Raw genomic sequence first — 15,249 nt, 5'->3', positions numbered from 1 at the left:
GGGAATGGGAGTCAGGAGAGCAGGGCTCTCTTCCAGCTGTACCCATGGCTTGCTGTGTAACCTTTGGCAGGGCACCTTACCCCCTGATTGCCTTCCCACTCATCATATGTCTTGTCACATGCCTGGGACAGGAGCTGGCTTGGCACAGGGCTGTCCCAGCCTCGCTTTGCTGCTCTCTCACTGTGGCAGTGAGAGTGTGCCCTGCCCCAGGTGCTGGGAAGGATCTCCCTGGCTGAATTCATGTCCAGCCTGTCACCCTGCAGAGCCTTGATATTGGGAAGAGCCTCGAGGTCCTTCCATAAGTGAAAGAGCAACAGACTCCATCCCCTGCCCCACACAGACCTTCCCAGCAGGAAAGCAGGGTGAGGACATTTTTATCTGTCAGAATTTGGCAGGATTTCATAGTTGTGTGTGTGTGTGTGTGCGCCTCGTGTCCGTGTGTTCTCGTCGCCAAACCTGGGTAATTATTTTGTTTTATTTCTTTTTTTGGCAGCACTTGAAAGTAAGAGCTGGGTCTTTATAGATTGCTCAGGTTGCACAGAGTATGGATTACAGATCATCAGAGAGACATGAAAGCAGAAGACACGTTTCTCTGGCACAGCATTAAAGGGACAATAAAGGGGTAATTGTAGCCTAGGGTGCAGCCACCTCCCGTTCCTGGCCTTCACTCGCCTTTGCAGCACTGTGGAGAACTTCACGAGGGAAATGATGGACAAGCTGGGGTGAGGATGTCTCAGGTCAGGACCTGGTTATTTCAAAGGTGGTATATGCTCAGGAGGTTAAAGGCGCAGCTTAAATACATGAAAAAAACACTGCCAAATACTATACTCTAAGGTGTAACATAGGCAAACTGAAGTATTTTAAAACTTGATTTTCCACATCTGTTTTCACCCGGAGAGAAGGTTGTCAAAGGATCAGAGCATTTTTAATCTTTCTCTTTCTCTCCCTCCTCCCTCTGCTCCCTTCCATTTCTCTTTCTCTTTCTCTCTCTCCTTCCTCCTATCCCCTCTCTCTTCCAACAGGACTCCACAGAATGGAGCAAGAATGAGAGGAAAAAGGCAGACAGAAAAGCATGAACTGGAGGCTTGTTGAGTTCCTCTACCTCCTGTTTATATGGGACCATATACTCATACAGCCCTCCCACCAGGACCCAGCTGCTACCAACCAACATGTCTCCAAGGAGTTTGATTGGCTTATTTCAGACAGGGGGCCTTTCCACCACTCACGGAGCTACTTATCCTTTGTGGAAAGACATCGTCAAGGATTTACAACCAGATATAAAATATACAGGTATGTCAGCTCCCTGCGGCTTGGGTGGGTGTCGGGGTGCTGGGAGCTCTGCCAGCTCCCCTGGGCTGCAGGCTGGGAGTCAGTGGAGATGCAGCACTGTCCCTGTTCCACCTGGGAATGCTGCTTTGGCTCCCTCTGGCCCCCAGCTGGCAATGCAAATTGCTTCAAAGGCTGGGGTAGAGTGCTCTGATAGTGAGATGAAGGCGCTGCAGCGTGGTGGCAATGTGCACAGTGCAGAGCGAGATGAAAAGGAGCTGAGGGGGTGGGTGTTCTTCATTCCTGGTGACAGACAGTTCACAGGCAGGTTCCCAAGCAGCTTTTTCAAATCAATGGAGCTCTGGACAGCCCAAGCCTCTGTACCAAACTCGTACATGTGAACTGCCAGTAGCTGCAGGTTCACATAAAGATGTCACCACGCACGTCAGTGTGACAGTTCTCACACTGCTGTGTAGGAGCCTTGGCTGTGTGCTGCCTAACACAGATCTTGGAGGATTTATCTCCATGTATAAGTTGGACTTGGCCCAAGAACTGTGATCTTGATTTTAAAAACTTCAGAGAGTTAAAAAAACCTACAGAGAATAAGCAGAATTTGGATTTTATTTTGCCTTCTAGATTTTTAAGCCTTAGTTGTTGCTTGTTTCAAACTCTTCTTGCCAGCTGTGCTATCTAGAACCACACTTCTTCCTCCTCATTTTAATCTGAAAAGCAGGGGTGCTGTCCTATTGAAGCAGCAAGCACTTTGGAGTGAAGGGGAATAAGCCAGCAAGTGTCAGGAGATTTGTGCTGAAACCCAAAGAGACTGAAAAACTCTCCCAGCCACGTGTGCATTTACATAATTACATGGTCCTGTTGTGCTTCAGAAAGACACTTGCAAACACAGCCATGCAAAGTGGTGGGCAGGGAAATGCTGGGGAGCAGCCGTGGCACTGTGCACATGGAGCCATGGCCATGGGGAATCACAGGGAATCACCTGTGTGCAGGGACTGTTGACCCATGGGCACGGAGCCAGAGCCAGAGTAACAGAGATGTGTGAGGCATCAGCTCTGTGCAGGGAAGAAAAATGATTTGTTCTTGTCCTGCAGCCTGCAGGGAGTGCAGAACCTCCTCTCCTTGCAGCAGCAAGGGCAGGTTAAAAATATTGTCCCGGCTTGTCCTCTTCAAAACACCTCAGGGGGAAGACAGCCCCAAAACCTGAAAGCTGTGCTGCCTTGCTTCCACTGGTGAGGTCTCAGTGCACAGAGCAGCATAGAAAATGCCTTTTCCCAAAAGCCTTTTTCCCTGGCTGTGCTCTGCCCAGCTCCCCTCCTGCCCTGCCTGCCAACACACACCGTGACCCAGCCTGCAGATCCCTGCCCTGCTCCTCGCCCCTGGCACTGGCTCTGCCCTTTGCTAAAGAGCTGTGCAGCCTGGGATGCCAGCACGGAGGCTGCAGGGCTGGGGGCACAGAGCCACACGATGGATGTGTTCAGACATGGCTACGGACTGTCACTGTGGGTCAGGCCACAGATCCATCAAGCCTGGGATCCTGTCTCTGAGCATCACGGAGAGATGGGTCTGGAAGGACCTTGAGAGGTCATTTAATCCCTGCCTTTTCCCCAAGGCAGGCTCAGACATACCTGTGTCACATCTGACACAGGTTTGTGGGGAACCTGGAAGGTCTCTTGTGATGGAGGATTCACACCCTGAGCAGGCAGCCTGTGCCATGGCTGTGCCTCCTCCACTTTTATAAAGGAGCCAAAATCTTGTTTGCATGTGCAGTCTGTGATTTGTTGTTTTATCTGTCAGGGGGTAAGGAACAAATTCCCTTTTGGTTTGTAGGAAACTAACACGAATTTGAAGCCTTACATCAGTTCAGGATGAATTTTATGTATGGGAAGTGGAAAGGGATCTGTTTTCTGTGTTTCTGCTAAGTGTCGTTAAACCATTTATAAAAGACACATGGAGCAGGTGGAGAACACAGCACCCTTCTCCCAGCAAGGGAGAAAACAGGCATCAACATTCTGTGTGTATGAGAGGGGTCTTGCAGATAATGACCATGCTGGAGAAGTCACCATTCCCATAAGAAACTGGAAATAAGACCAAATCCAATGGAAATGGTTAAGGAGAGAGTTTAGAGAGGACTGCAAGAGTAATCAGTCATCTCATGGCCAAGCACCACGCACTGAGCTGAAGGAGGGAGCTGAGCTGAGTGCTTGGGGGATGCCCCCCATGTATGGTGCTTGGAGCTGCTGGGGGCTGAGCACTTTGGGAATACAAGTCTGGGACCAACTTGCTCCCACCATGGTCAGCTGGGGAAGAGGGGAAAGCCTCACATGCTCCAGCAGAGCAGATGGAATGTGCTTCAGCAGAGCAGGTGGGAGTCTGGCTGGATGCTGGAGGGCTGTTTGTTTTTAATATCTGGCCCTGTTGTCAGAGCTGGTCACTTAAAAACTGAGGCCATGCATTTTTAAAGGGATATCAGACTCAGTCTGGCTATGGAGAATTAGTGGAGCCACAGCCAATTCTCGCAGTTAAGAGCTAGACTGTGCACACACTCTCCCAGAACATTCCGTTTTACTGAAACCCACAGGGGTAAAATCTCATTTTGTGGGCTCCTTAAATTGACTCCGAGAATCTCTAAGGCTGTTGGGATTTTGTCAACTGTTTAATTCCAGCATAGAAGCCGCTTTCCTACCAAAAGATGTCTCTCAATTGCTCTTTGCACTAGACTAGCCCAAGGGAGGCACATATCCTGCATTAAGGATATCAATCCTTTCCTTAGAAAAGCAGCTGATATGGAGCATGGGAATTTTCTGTGCAATCTTCTCCTTCAATGCCCCTTTCCTCCCATACTTTTTTAGGTTGGCTGGATTTTAGTTTGCTGCTCTGTCAGACAGTTCCTTGGGGCACTCGTGATTTTGCTGAGTGAGGTTTGACCCCTGCTCTTCTCCCAATGCTGATGGCAGCAGATCTCAAACCAGCCACAGTGACCAAGGGTTTGGAGAGGATATAAAGTCACAGAGGACTTCACCCACCCCTAATTGAAACACTGTTGGCTGTTTAGTGGTGATTTCCCTGGTGTCCTGCTGTGTGGGGACATGGACACATCACATTAGGACTGTGTCATTTACACTGGAAAACCACCAAGGCAAAGCCACCAGTGGTGCTAAGGGCAGCATAAGGCAAAATGCAGAATTTTCTCCTTTTTGCAGGTGATGCTAAAAAGGAAGGAACATAAAATCATGGAGGAATCCTCCTTCTATCACCACTGAATTCCAGAGCTTGTCAGCAGCAAGCTCAGGGCCTGTTGCAGTGTGCAGGGTTATTTTATATTCTGCATAAGCAGAATTGCTGTAGAACCTTAGAGCTGATGATATCTTTCATAGGAAGCCTGGATCCAGGTCTAGCATTCTGGCATGGACAGACAGTTCACTGTTACAGCCCCCAAAGTCTTGTTACCTCCTTCCATGCATTTCATTTCAGTGGATTTTAGGTCTCTTTCTTGTAAAACTTGGTTCACAGATTTTCCTGGCACCCTCAGTCAAGGCTTACACCTTGCATGTGGCATTAGGAGGACAGCAAGCAAAGGGGGAGATGTTTTATATTAAATCATGAACAGTAGCAGTGGATACAATTGCATTAGGGAAGCACATTAGTCAGCATTGATTCATACTAATAAGGGTGGTTTAGGGGGGCCTCTGGCAGGAAAATGCTGCTTTGATCATTATCTGTGCACACTGGTGCTAATGCAGATAGGATGGCAGATGCTGAGAGTGGTTTGTGGGATGTCTGAATATTCATTATCACCATCCTTGTTGTTATTCCTAGTCATGAGAGCCTGGGGTACGAGGTACTGCAGGAAGGCTGGAGAACAGATGAAGCTCAGCTTGGCTTTGGGACTGGGGTCCTGCTCAGACCAGAAAACATCCCTGTTACCACTGAACACTTAACAACTTCAGCCCACTGCTTTGAAGTATGTTGTCATGTTGTCCTTTTTTTTTTTTTTTTTTTTTTCCTTCTCTCAGAAGTTATTTAGCTATAAGGCAAAGCAAAAAGTGGGCTGAGCACTGGAATACTCCATGCAAATTGCCAGGCAGAGGCATTGACAGGAATTTCCCCGATGATGCTGCTCAGTTGAAGCAAGTTCAACTGAAAAACAAAACAACTACGACAAAAAAGTCTCAAAACCAAACAGAAAACCAAACCAAACAAAAACCCCAAATGAATTAACAAAAAATAAACAACAACAGAAAAAATCTTTCCTTAAAAGCAAAATAAAAGGCTTTGTTGTTCAGTGTCAGAGGTGGGAGGCAAAGAGGGACAGGGTGAGATGGGCTCATCCAGCTGAGCAGAGGCTGCCACTGACAGTTCTATGGAAAAGAGGGACAGGACACAAAGCCTTGGGAAGAGGAGCCTCAGGTAGAGTGGCAGAAAGCTGGCAGAGACAGGACCTGGATTTTTGCCCCAGGCTCGTGGTGTGGCTGTGGGTGAGCTCATTCTGCGTGCCCCAATTCCCTCCCCACCCCCTGAGAGAGGGAGATGAGGAGATGACAGCACTTGCCTGCTCTGCATTGCTGGGCAGACTTAATTAAAAGCTGCAAGATGTTTGGACATAAGGGACAGCAGCAATATAAAATGGATGATCACACGGGGCTGCAAGTGGAATGTGCATGTGCAGGAAGAAATGCGTATTTTCCATGCGTGGGAGTTTAATTCCATTTTCTGAAGTGACAGTGGGGACAGGGAAGTCTGGCTCTGTGTAAGAGAGCAGGGAAACCCTGGGGTATAAAAAGATCTGCTCACCTTGTAACTTCTGCAGTGGGACCAGTTAGAGGCTGCCTAATTTCATGAAACCTGCAAATAGAGAATCCTTCTGAGACCTCTGCCAGGTCTGCTTAAAATACACCAGCAGATTCAAAACTTAGTGGGGGAGGTGACACCAAAGCAGCCATCCCTCCCTCTGTAGACTGACAGGACAGAGCCAATTCCTCCCAAACACTTGGTACAGAAGATTCCCAGACAGTTAAAAAGGAAAAGAAATGTTGGGAGTAACTGGCTGCACAAGCTGGACAGAAATTGTTTGGGATGCTGCCTGGGGGAAAAAAAGCTGATTTTTTTTCTCCTAAAATGTTGTTTCCTCAGGAGAACAGTGCAGGTTTAGGACAGGTCAGGGGAGAGGTGAGAGGTGTCTCCATCCTTGGTGGCTTTCAAGGCTTGGCAGGACAAAGCCTCAGCTGATGTGCTCAAGAGCTGTCCTGCTTCAAGTGGGAGGCTGGATTAGGGACCCCTATGGTCCCATCTAACCAACATTTGTGTTACTTCTCTCTATCTGCAATTCAGAGTGGACACTAAACTGTGTGCTCATAAAGGGATTTGCACTGGTAAATGCATTCAGCCACACTAGAGATTTTTATTTAGTCCTAGAAAAGCCACAAATCTGAGCAGCTACGTGCTCCCTAAATGTGTCACTCCCTCAGTGGAGAGGAAGAGAAGGATCCTGAAGCCAGCATCTTTCCTGTGTACATAGAACAGGCTACAACAGACTTAGAAATGCATATGCTGTTCTGCTGCTTGAATTTTCCCTTAGAGGGAAAAAAAAAAAAAAAATAAAGAAAGGAGGAAAAAAGATTGGTCTCACAAAACTGTCTCACAAAACTTTCAACGTTTTATGGCACCACAAATTAAAAACAATGAGCCAGATTCTCTGTGACATAAATACGTGAAACTGTTGACTTCAAGGTAAATTCACCAATTTATTGGCTGGAGAATGTGTTCCAGCACACCCAGCACTGCCCAGTGCACACACAGCCCCAGGGTTTGTATGGCTGCCTGCCCTGGCTGGGAGGACAACCAGCTTTTATAATTTCTGAGCAAAAGCAAAATGTGACTCTTACACCAGGCACCGGGCTTGGCCAAGCTGGGCAGTGATTGTCAGGGTTTTATGGCTGGTTTTGTGTCAGAATCATGGATCACAGGATTGTTTTGGCTGGAAAAGTCTTTTGAGATCAAGTCCAGCCTGTGCCTGATGCCCACCTTGTCCCCAGCCCAGTGGGTGCCAATCCAGACCTTCCCTGGGCACCTCCAGGGTTGGGGGCTCCAAACCTCCCTGGGCAGCCCTGCCAAGGCCTGACCTCACTTTCCATAACAAAAATTCTTCCTGATGTCCTCCCCTGGCATAGCTTGAGGTAATTTCCTCTTGTCACTCCTGTCAGGGATCTGTAGAGAGCAAGAAGGTCTCTACAAATCCTGAGCCTCCTTTTCTCCAGGCTAAAGTTGACTCCAACCTACAGAAGTTTGGCCTTTCCTGACTGGAACTTCCAGGCAGATTTCATGCAAAATTCTGATTTCCAGAGCTGAGGAACTCATCTGGCAGAAAAACACTCTGACAGGTTAAAAAAAGGAAAGAAAAAAAGTAATATTTTAACTAGATTACTTTCTGGTCTCATTCATTCTGTTGTCAGGGGGCAACAAAGGGACAGGATTGTGCAGATGGAGGCAGGAGGGTGACAGAGGGGACAGGTGAGGCTGCTCTTTCCAGCAGCAACGTGCATTAAAGTTCTTTTAAGGTGGTTGTGAAGTTGTTTTGGTTGTGCTAAGTTCTAGCACAGACAAAATCTTTTAGAGCTTCTTCCATCATCTTTTCTGGCTGTTGTTGTCTCCATTCCTCATTGGCTGTTTTTGTTGTCTCTTTATTGCATTGAATTTAATCTACTGGTCACTAGAGCAGTACAAAGAATTGATTTTGTGGTTCACTGGTTGTTCAGAACAGAAATAATATTAAAAATGGGTTGATATGAAATGGATGTTTGTTCAACTTTTCAGCAAAATGAAAAAAAATCGAAACATTTCATTTCAGGCCCAGTGAAAGTTTTAAGCCTTGCTGTTTATTTTCACTTTATTAATCCAGTGATTTTTTTTTCCCCTGCAATTTATAAGATGCTAAAGTTCATCTCAAGACATGAAGTCAAGTAGTTCCACTTCAAAAATGTCAGAAGAGGAACATTTTGATTTTGAGTGTATTGTGTTTATCTGTTTGTTCTTCAGTTTGATTTTGCAAGGAGTTTTTATAATCTTGAGTTAGGGAAAGACTGAAAAATAAAAAAAAAGACTGACTGTCCTGTTCACTCTGTGACATTGAAATCTTGAAATTCCTTAGGGTCCAGCTTTGATTTTCCCTGGGTTCAGCATGTTAGGATAAAGAAAAAATGCAATAATAATTTCCCCAGTCTGGCTGGGCAAAGGAGTGAGAGGCAGGATGAGCAGCAGGAATGCAGCTGCGCCTGGGAAGGCTCCTGGTGCTTCCCAAACCCAGGCTGGGCGCTGTGACAGTGACAAACTGCACGGCACAGCTGCACTCACAGATCCTCTCTCACACAGCCTGGCAGGTTTTCAGTCCTGTTCCACTTGATTGGATGTCTGAAGCATCCAAGAAAGCACCGTGAACCTTCTTCTCAAACAGCATTAAGGTGATGCTTAGCTCAGGTATGAATTGATGGGCACTGTTAGGCCTTTTAATCTCTGCTTAGGGGTTCTTAGTGGTGTTGAAGTTCTGCTGACAAGGCTTTCTTATTAGGGTTTTATACTATGTGCTTAAAGGGGACATCAACTTTTTTGTTTTCCAGTCACAGGCAAGGCTTTTTTAGGAGAGACAGCACGGCAATTGAAGGACAGAGGGAGCTGAGATGAAAGGAGGTTCTTTTCTCCATGAGGGATGAGCAATGGAAATCAATACAGGCAAAAATACAGAATCTCCCTAGTTTATATTATGCCTGTAAACGGGTGATGTACATTAGTTTGTAATCAGTCCATGCCGTGTAAATAAATGTGTGTAAACCAAAACCTGAAATCCATTTCCATAGTGCATGTAAACAATGAAGCCTCCTAGTGTTGTCTTCGATGTAAATGCTCATCTAAAAATGACATTACTACACGTTTATGCAACTTTATGAAAGCCACAATTTACATTCCTGTCTCAGCAGCTCTAAAAGCAGTTGGCAAACAGGAACCATTGGGTGATGGGCATGAACCATACAATTCCATCATGCAGCACCTCCTTCAGCCCCAGCCTTCATTCCTCATGCAGTGCAGGGACTGCTGTTGTTACATCCCCTGCATAATGCAGCTCCCTGCACATCTGCAGCTTTCCATGGATTTGCATAAGCAGAATAAAGGCAGGAGCAGGGAATGGCAGGGGCTGAGCTGTGCAGGGCTTTGTGCTGGCATGTCTGAGCAGGCACAGAGCTTGGCCCTGGTCAGGCTGGAGCAGCAGCTGCTCTGGCTGCCTTTGGATTCGGATGGCGACGGCTTGGGAACATCCTTGGCAGCTGCAAGGCTTGACAGAAGGACATATCTCTCCTTCTCTTTGATATTCTTGAGAACAGAGGGCAAGAGGAACGAGGGGTGGCACCAGCCTTTGACATGCCTGGAGCTGCTGAAATATGGGAGCAGAAAATCTGTCCAGGCTCGGGAAGGGCAGCCCTGCGCACACCCAGCCATGGGGATGGTGTGGAGGCAGAGCAGTTGATAAATTCAAATTCACATTCTGATGAGGCTCCTGTGGTTAGGACACACCAGTTCCTCTGGAGAAATGCACTCTTGTGAGCTGTGTGCCTGGAAAGGCAGATCAGTGCCTGCCTATCCTGCCTGTTGATCCAGGGATGCTCTAAGCTGGATTGGCCAAGCGCTAGCACAGATCTCCAGAGTTGCATTTTCCAGCAAGAAAATTCCCCTTCTCCATCCATAACAAAATATTTTGATCCTCCTCACAGTGAATCCCAGAAGCAGCACGGAAATATTTTAGTCACTGAACCTTTCCAAAGAGATCTGCATCCTGCTGGTCTTGGACAAGGATGTCCACATCCTGTCCCATCAGAGACCTCCTGCATGGTGGGGGACTGTTCCCCTCCACATGTCAAGTGGAGGCTGTGCCCAGCAGGGCTGCTCCCAGCATGCTGTGACAGCAATGACTCTGCACATTCATCTCAGATTCCTCCAGAGCAGCAGACTATGGTCCAGTGGCTTGGGAACATATTTTAAAAGCTAACAAGGCAAAGAGAAGCTTTCCTTTCATTCTCTTTCTTAAGAAAAATATTTTTAGCTGTTTCTTTATTATTTTTTAATAATCTTATTAATTCTGTTTTCAAACCAGGCAGATGCTTATTTCAGCAGAGAAGCTGTTATATTAAAATAAAAAAGTCATCCTGTTAGATAGACAGAATAATTTTGTTCTGGCACAAGTAGCACTAGGAGAAGACATTACAGGGTTCTTTTTTATTTCTGGATCCATCCAATGTTTTCCTTGGGTTCCAGAAAGCATATTTATTCCCCTTTCTTTTTTGCTGATTGCTACCCACCAGGTTCTGTAAATGGAACAAGAAGTGTCCACCAGGACAGCTGCAGCCATCCAGGCAACTTTTCTGGGCTAAGCTGCTAAGAGCAGGTACAGAACCCAAGGACACAAAGAAAGGCTGGAATCAGCTTTGCCTGCAGCAGGGTTTGGGTCAGCCTTTGTGGCAGGAGCTGCTCTGCAGGCAGTGTGATCTCAAATATTCCTGTGCAGAGCCAGCGCTTCCTTTGTGCCGCTGCCCACGTGTGCCCGGGAAGGAGCTGACACAGCACCCAGGTGTCCTGGCACAGCCCAGCTGCCCTCAGCAGAGCTCTGGGCAGGTGAGACTGCTCTGCTCCGAGGCACGGGGCTGGTGGAGGCAGAATTTGGCTGCCAGGAGTGTGCACCAGGGCTCTGCCCGCTGTGGCCAAGGCTGGGAGCTCTTGTGACCAAACCCCTTTCACACCTGCAGCTCTTCACCCTTCCAGCACTGGCATTTGTCGGAATCTGAGGTATTGATGATTCCCAGATTGTAGAAAGTCTCTGTCAGTCAGCCCCACTGCCAAAGCAGAAGCCATAATTGGTCTGTGCTGGTTTCCAGGTTGTTTATTCTGTTTATCTCTCACATGTTCTGCTGCCCTGCCCAGCTCTGTCCTGCAGGGCAGCGTGTGGGGCTCTGCCCTCAGTGGGATGTGACAAACATTAAATACCAGAAACTCCCTGGGCTGGATTTACAAGAACGTGCCAATATCTGTCACCTACGTTGGACAGTGTGTCCCCAGCCTGAACCAACAGAAAAATGCCAACACCACAGTGAGACATGGAGGGCATGAAGAAGGAGAAAAAGGACAAGACACACCCAATTTCCTCCATCTTGTCCCCTTTGGACCCCTTATCTAGAATCCTAAAATTTTACTTTTGCACCCGTGCCACACTTAATTATTACTTCTATCAAACACTCAGAGCTGGTAATTCATGCTGTAAGATTGAAAACTCTTTTCCATGGCCAGAGATCACAGCCAGTGTCTCTGGGGGCTCTGTCCAGGGGGGTTCCTGACCCTTGCCAGTGTCCCAGGGCAGCCAGAGGGAATCCCTGGATTCCCACAGCATGGTGACCACAAAGTCTCTGCAGGAAGGTGCTGTGAGGTTTCCTTCACTGTGGAATTATTTTTTTCCTGGTTAAATACATCCCATCAAGTGAAAACCATGGAGAGAGGGAGGAGAGGAGATGGGTAGGGATGGTTTTACACCCACCCAGCTCTCTGGGATGAGGCACTGTGGTGCAGGCTCTTGGCAGCCGCTGCCTCCCCCTCCTCCTCCTCCTCTTCCTCCTCCTCCTCCTTCTTTCTCCCTGCCAGACTCCTCACAGCTGCCTGTCTCTGGAACCACTATTCCAAGAAGACAGAGATGCTCCCCATCCCCACGCTCTGTGGCCTGGGAAAGCCTCTGACCTGCTCCAGCACCTGCCTGAGAGGGAGCCTCGAGGTCTGGCCGTGGCAGCTGCCAGCAGGGCCAGGCTGGGGCTTCCAGAGGGGTGGGATCCTCTAAAGGATTTGTGATGCTTCTAAATCAAAGTCCTGCTGACAACACTGAGCACTAAATGCCTGCCTGGGGATCTGCTCCTGCAGTCATGTGACGACATCAGAATTTAAGCTTTAATTAAGAAATGAGTGCAGGCAGGGAGGGAAGAGTCTCTAGTCCTTATGGCTACAAAAGAAAGCTTGGAAACATGACCTGAGTGCAACCAACATCTGCTTTAATGTGCAGATGGCTCCCAGCAGAGGGGTGAGCAGCCGGGAGAGGAAGCCATTCCATCAAATCCTCAATCAGGTCAAGCCAGCTTGTGCTTCTGCTTGCAATGAAAGAGCTTTTTTTGGAGAGAGAGTCCAGAAAAGCTGTGCTGCAACAGAATTAAATAGAATTGTGGAAGGCTAGAGAGGCTGGGGTTGGAAGGGACCTCAAAGATCATCTAGTCCAGACATGCTGCCATGTGCAGGAATGCCACCCATGAGATCAAGTCACTCAGGGCAGTCCTGCAGATTTTCTGGGCAAGGTGTCACATAAGGTTCACAGTAAAAATGTCTGGAGGTGTGAGAGCTGCCTAACTGAACCTGCCAATGGTGCTCAGCACTTTTTAGGCAGCAGCATGGAAATTCTCTGCTCTGGGATTGGGGCAGGAGGGGTTTTGCCTCCTGGAGTTCCTTAGCCCAAACTGAAGGGATGCCTTTAATGTCCCCTTGTATCAACACCTGCTGGCCACAACCCCCACGCTGTGCTTTCTCCTGCTATCACTTTCAGCAAGGGTAGGGAACAACCAGGAATTCTAGAGGCCATTTAAGGAAAAGCCTCTGGATACTCTTCATCTCTCAGGGATACACAAGGCTTGTTGAAGGAGAGCCCGTTTGATGGCTGTGCTCTCACCAGGGTCTGGAGACTCCAAAATGCTGATATTGCAGCAAGCTCTCATTCCCTTGAGTGAGTGCCATGGAAAAGCCCCTGGAAGAGTTCCCCTGTTGCTTACAGCTGGGAGCAGTTCTGGACTCGGACTCAGTGAAGCACTTGGAGCTTGTCATTCCTGCAATAAAAGTGTCTCTTGGCAGGCTGCAGACACAGGTTTCATGGGCTGCTAGTGACTGGCAGCTCTGCTGCAGCGTGGGCTGGGTTTGAGTGCTGATTTGAGATCTGAGCATCACAGAGCACTCGGGGCATTCAGGCTGGATGAGGATTCACTGACCAGTGAGGAACACTTCACCCCACGGCAGCCCGCAGGTGGGAGAAGCTGTGTTAGCTCAGGAGAGCAAAGGTGTTGTATTGCCTGTGCATCCTTGCAAAATTGTTTTCATTGTCCATACACCCCTGAAAGGTGTTTTCATAGCCCATGCACCCCTGAAAGGTGTTTTCACAGCCCATGCACCTCCACCCAACCTCACTTTGCTTTCCCTCCCCATCCTCTCATCCTGGTAATTTCCTCTTCAGCAAAGGCAAACCTGCCCAACGAGTGTTCAGCATTAGGAATGTCAGTGTTACCTTCCAGCTCTTGAGTAAAAACCCCAGAAAGAACATTACTTTTAACTTCCCTCAAATGTCTGGGGCTGTCCCTGGAGAGTGCAGGAGCACAGCCAAGGTTAGGCTAATCAGAGAGCTTGGTACACAGGGAAGAGCGTGTGTTGCATGGTTAAGAGCAAGCAGGAAATACAGGAATAAGACCAGAAGTTTTTTAGTTTCATCTCTGATTAAAGCAAAATGAATAGTCCCACATTCCTTGTTCTCCTTGTTTCCCTTCCCCTGTGTTCCTCCCCTTCTCCCCCATTCATGTGCAGACTGTGAAAGGTTCAGATTCCCCCCTCCCACCCATAAAAGACTCCTCTCTGTTCCTTGGGAGTATTTGATATTTGGAGTCTGTGCTGTACTGTTCAGCAGTGAGTGTTGCCAAGTCACATGATGAACTGTATCTCAAGACTATTTAATGTCTCTTCAAAGCCCACACTTCCAGAGTCCTGTGATTATGTAAATGTCTCAACTCAATTTTTAAAGTAAGTTTACGGCCCTCATAATTGCAGAGGAAAACTTGATAATACGACTCCTACATACTCAGAAAGCAGAAGGCAAAAAAAAAAAACAAAAAAAAAAAACCCTGAAGTTTATCAGATTTTAAAAGTCTCATGAATTTTAAAACCAATCTCTTAATTCTTTTTTTGAGCTTGACTCATGATTTTCAAACTGTCACCAATGTGGCTGTAGGGGTTGTAAGGCTGGTTTGTTATCTTATTAGGTAACTTACATAAAATATCCGAGCCCATGGAGACTCAGAGATGGAGTATTGCATTTCAGTGCTCATCTGGAGACAACAGTGCCTTTTCTTCTGTGGACTTGCTGAGGATCTCCTCTTAATCCATGTCTCCAGTCACTACTGCAGCATAAATATTTTCCCAAATTATATTAATGTTAATCATATGAATGAGAATAGCCATAATATTGATCTTCATAATACTTAGGTTATTAAATTTGAGTTTGAAGGTAGTTTTGTGGTGCGATTCATAATAGCAAATCTCCTCAGCATGCATAAGCAGGGAGAACATGCCACAGAGCAATAGCACTGCAAACCCAGAGAGAAATATATTCCAGAATCTTCCATCCTACCACAGGATTGCACAGGGAACAGACATTGTGGCTAAGTTAGCAATGCCACAACTGAAGTTTTGCTAATTGTTTGATGACCTCAGATGAACTGAATTGATCTGAAAGGAGAAAAAATCCTTTGCATATTGAAAGGAAATGTGCCAATATTCCTATGGGTATATGCACCACTCATGGGCTCCTTAATCACAGAATGCTTTGGGTTGGAAGAGATCTTAAAAAAAAAACCAAACAATTCCAACCCCTGCTATGGGCAGGGACACCTTCCACCAAACCAGGCTGCTCCAAGCTCCATATCCAACCTGCCCTTGGGCAATTCCAGGCAGCCACAGCAATCCTTCTGGAATGTTTGCAGACACAGAAGCAGGGATGCTGGTGTGATAAGATGAAGAGAGATCTCCACTGTCACCTGCCTTCCCCACGCAGGTTTACCCAGGCTGTGTCATTCTCTTTAGGAAGGGTGGGGAGGTGACAGAGGTGACGTTTCTGCTGGCCACTCAGAAATGACTCTGTGCCCA

General features: G+C 47.3%; 1 protein-coding gene across 1 annotated transcript in view; it reads left to right on the top strand.

The window, feature by feature from the left end:
* Positions 1-15,249, top strand: part of BRINP1 (BMP/retinoic acid inducible neural specific 1) — a 92,428-nt gene that overhangs the window by 29,576 nt on the left and 47,603 nt on the right. The window contains exon 2 of the mRNA XM_021551379.4: positions 1,023-1,290. Coding sequence (XP_021407054.1) covers positions 1,073-1,290 — 218 coding nt within the window. The 5' untranslated portion in view covers positions 1,023-1,072. The remainder of the gene's footprint in view (positions 1-1,022; positions 1,291-15,249) is intronic.

Source organism: Lonchura striata, chromosome 17 (genome assembly GCF_050655825.1).
Source record: "Lonchura striata isolate lonStrDom1 chromosome 17, ASM5065582v1, whole genome shotgun sequence".
Taxonomy (NCBI): domain Eukaryota; kingdom Metazoa; phylum Chordata; class Aves; order Passeriformes; family Estrildidae; genus Lonchura; species Lonchura striata.
Note: the sequence above shows the minus strand (reverse complement) of the source record. Positions and strands in the feature narration are given on the sequence as shown.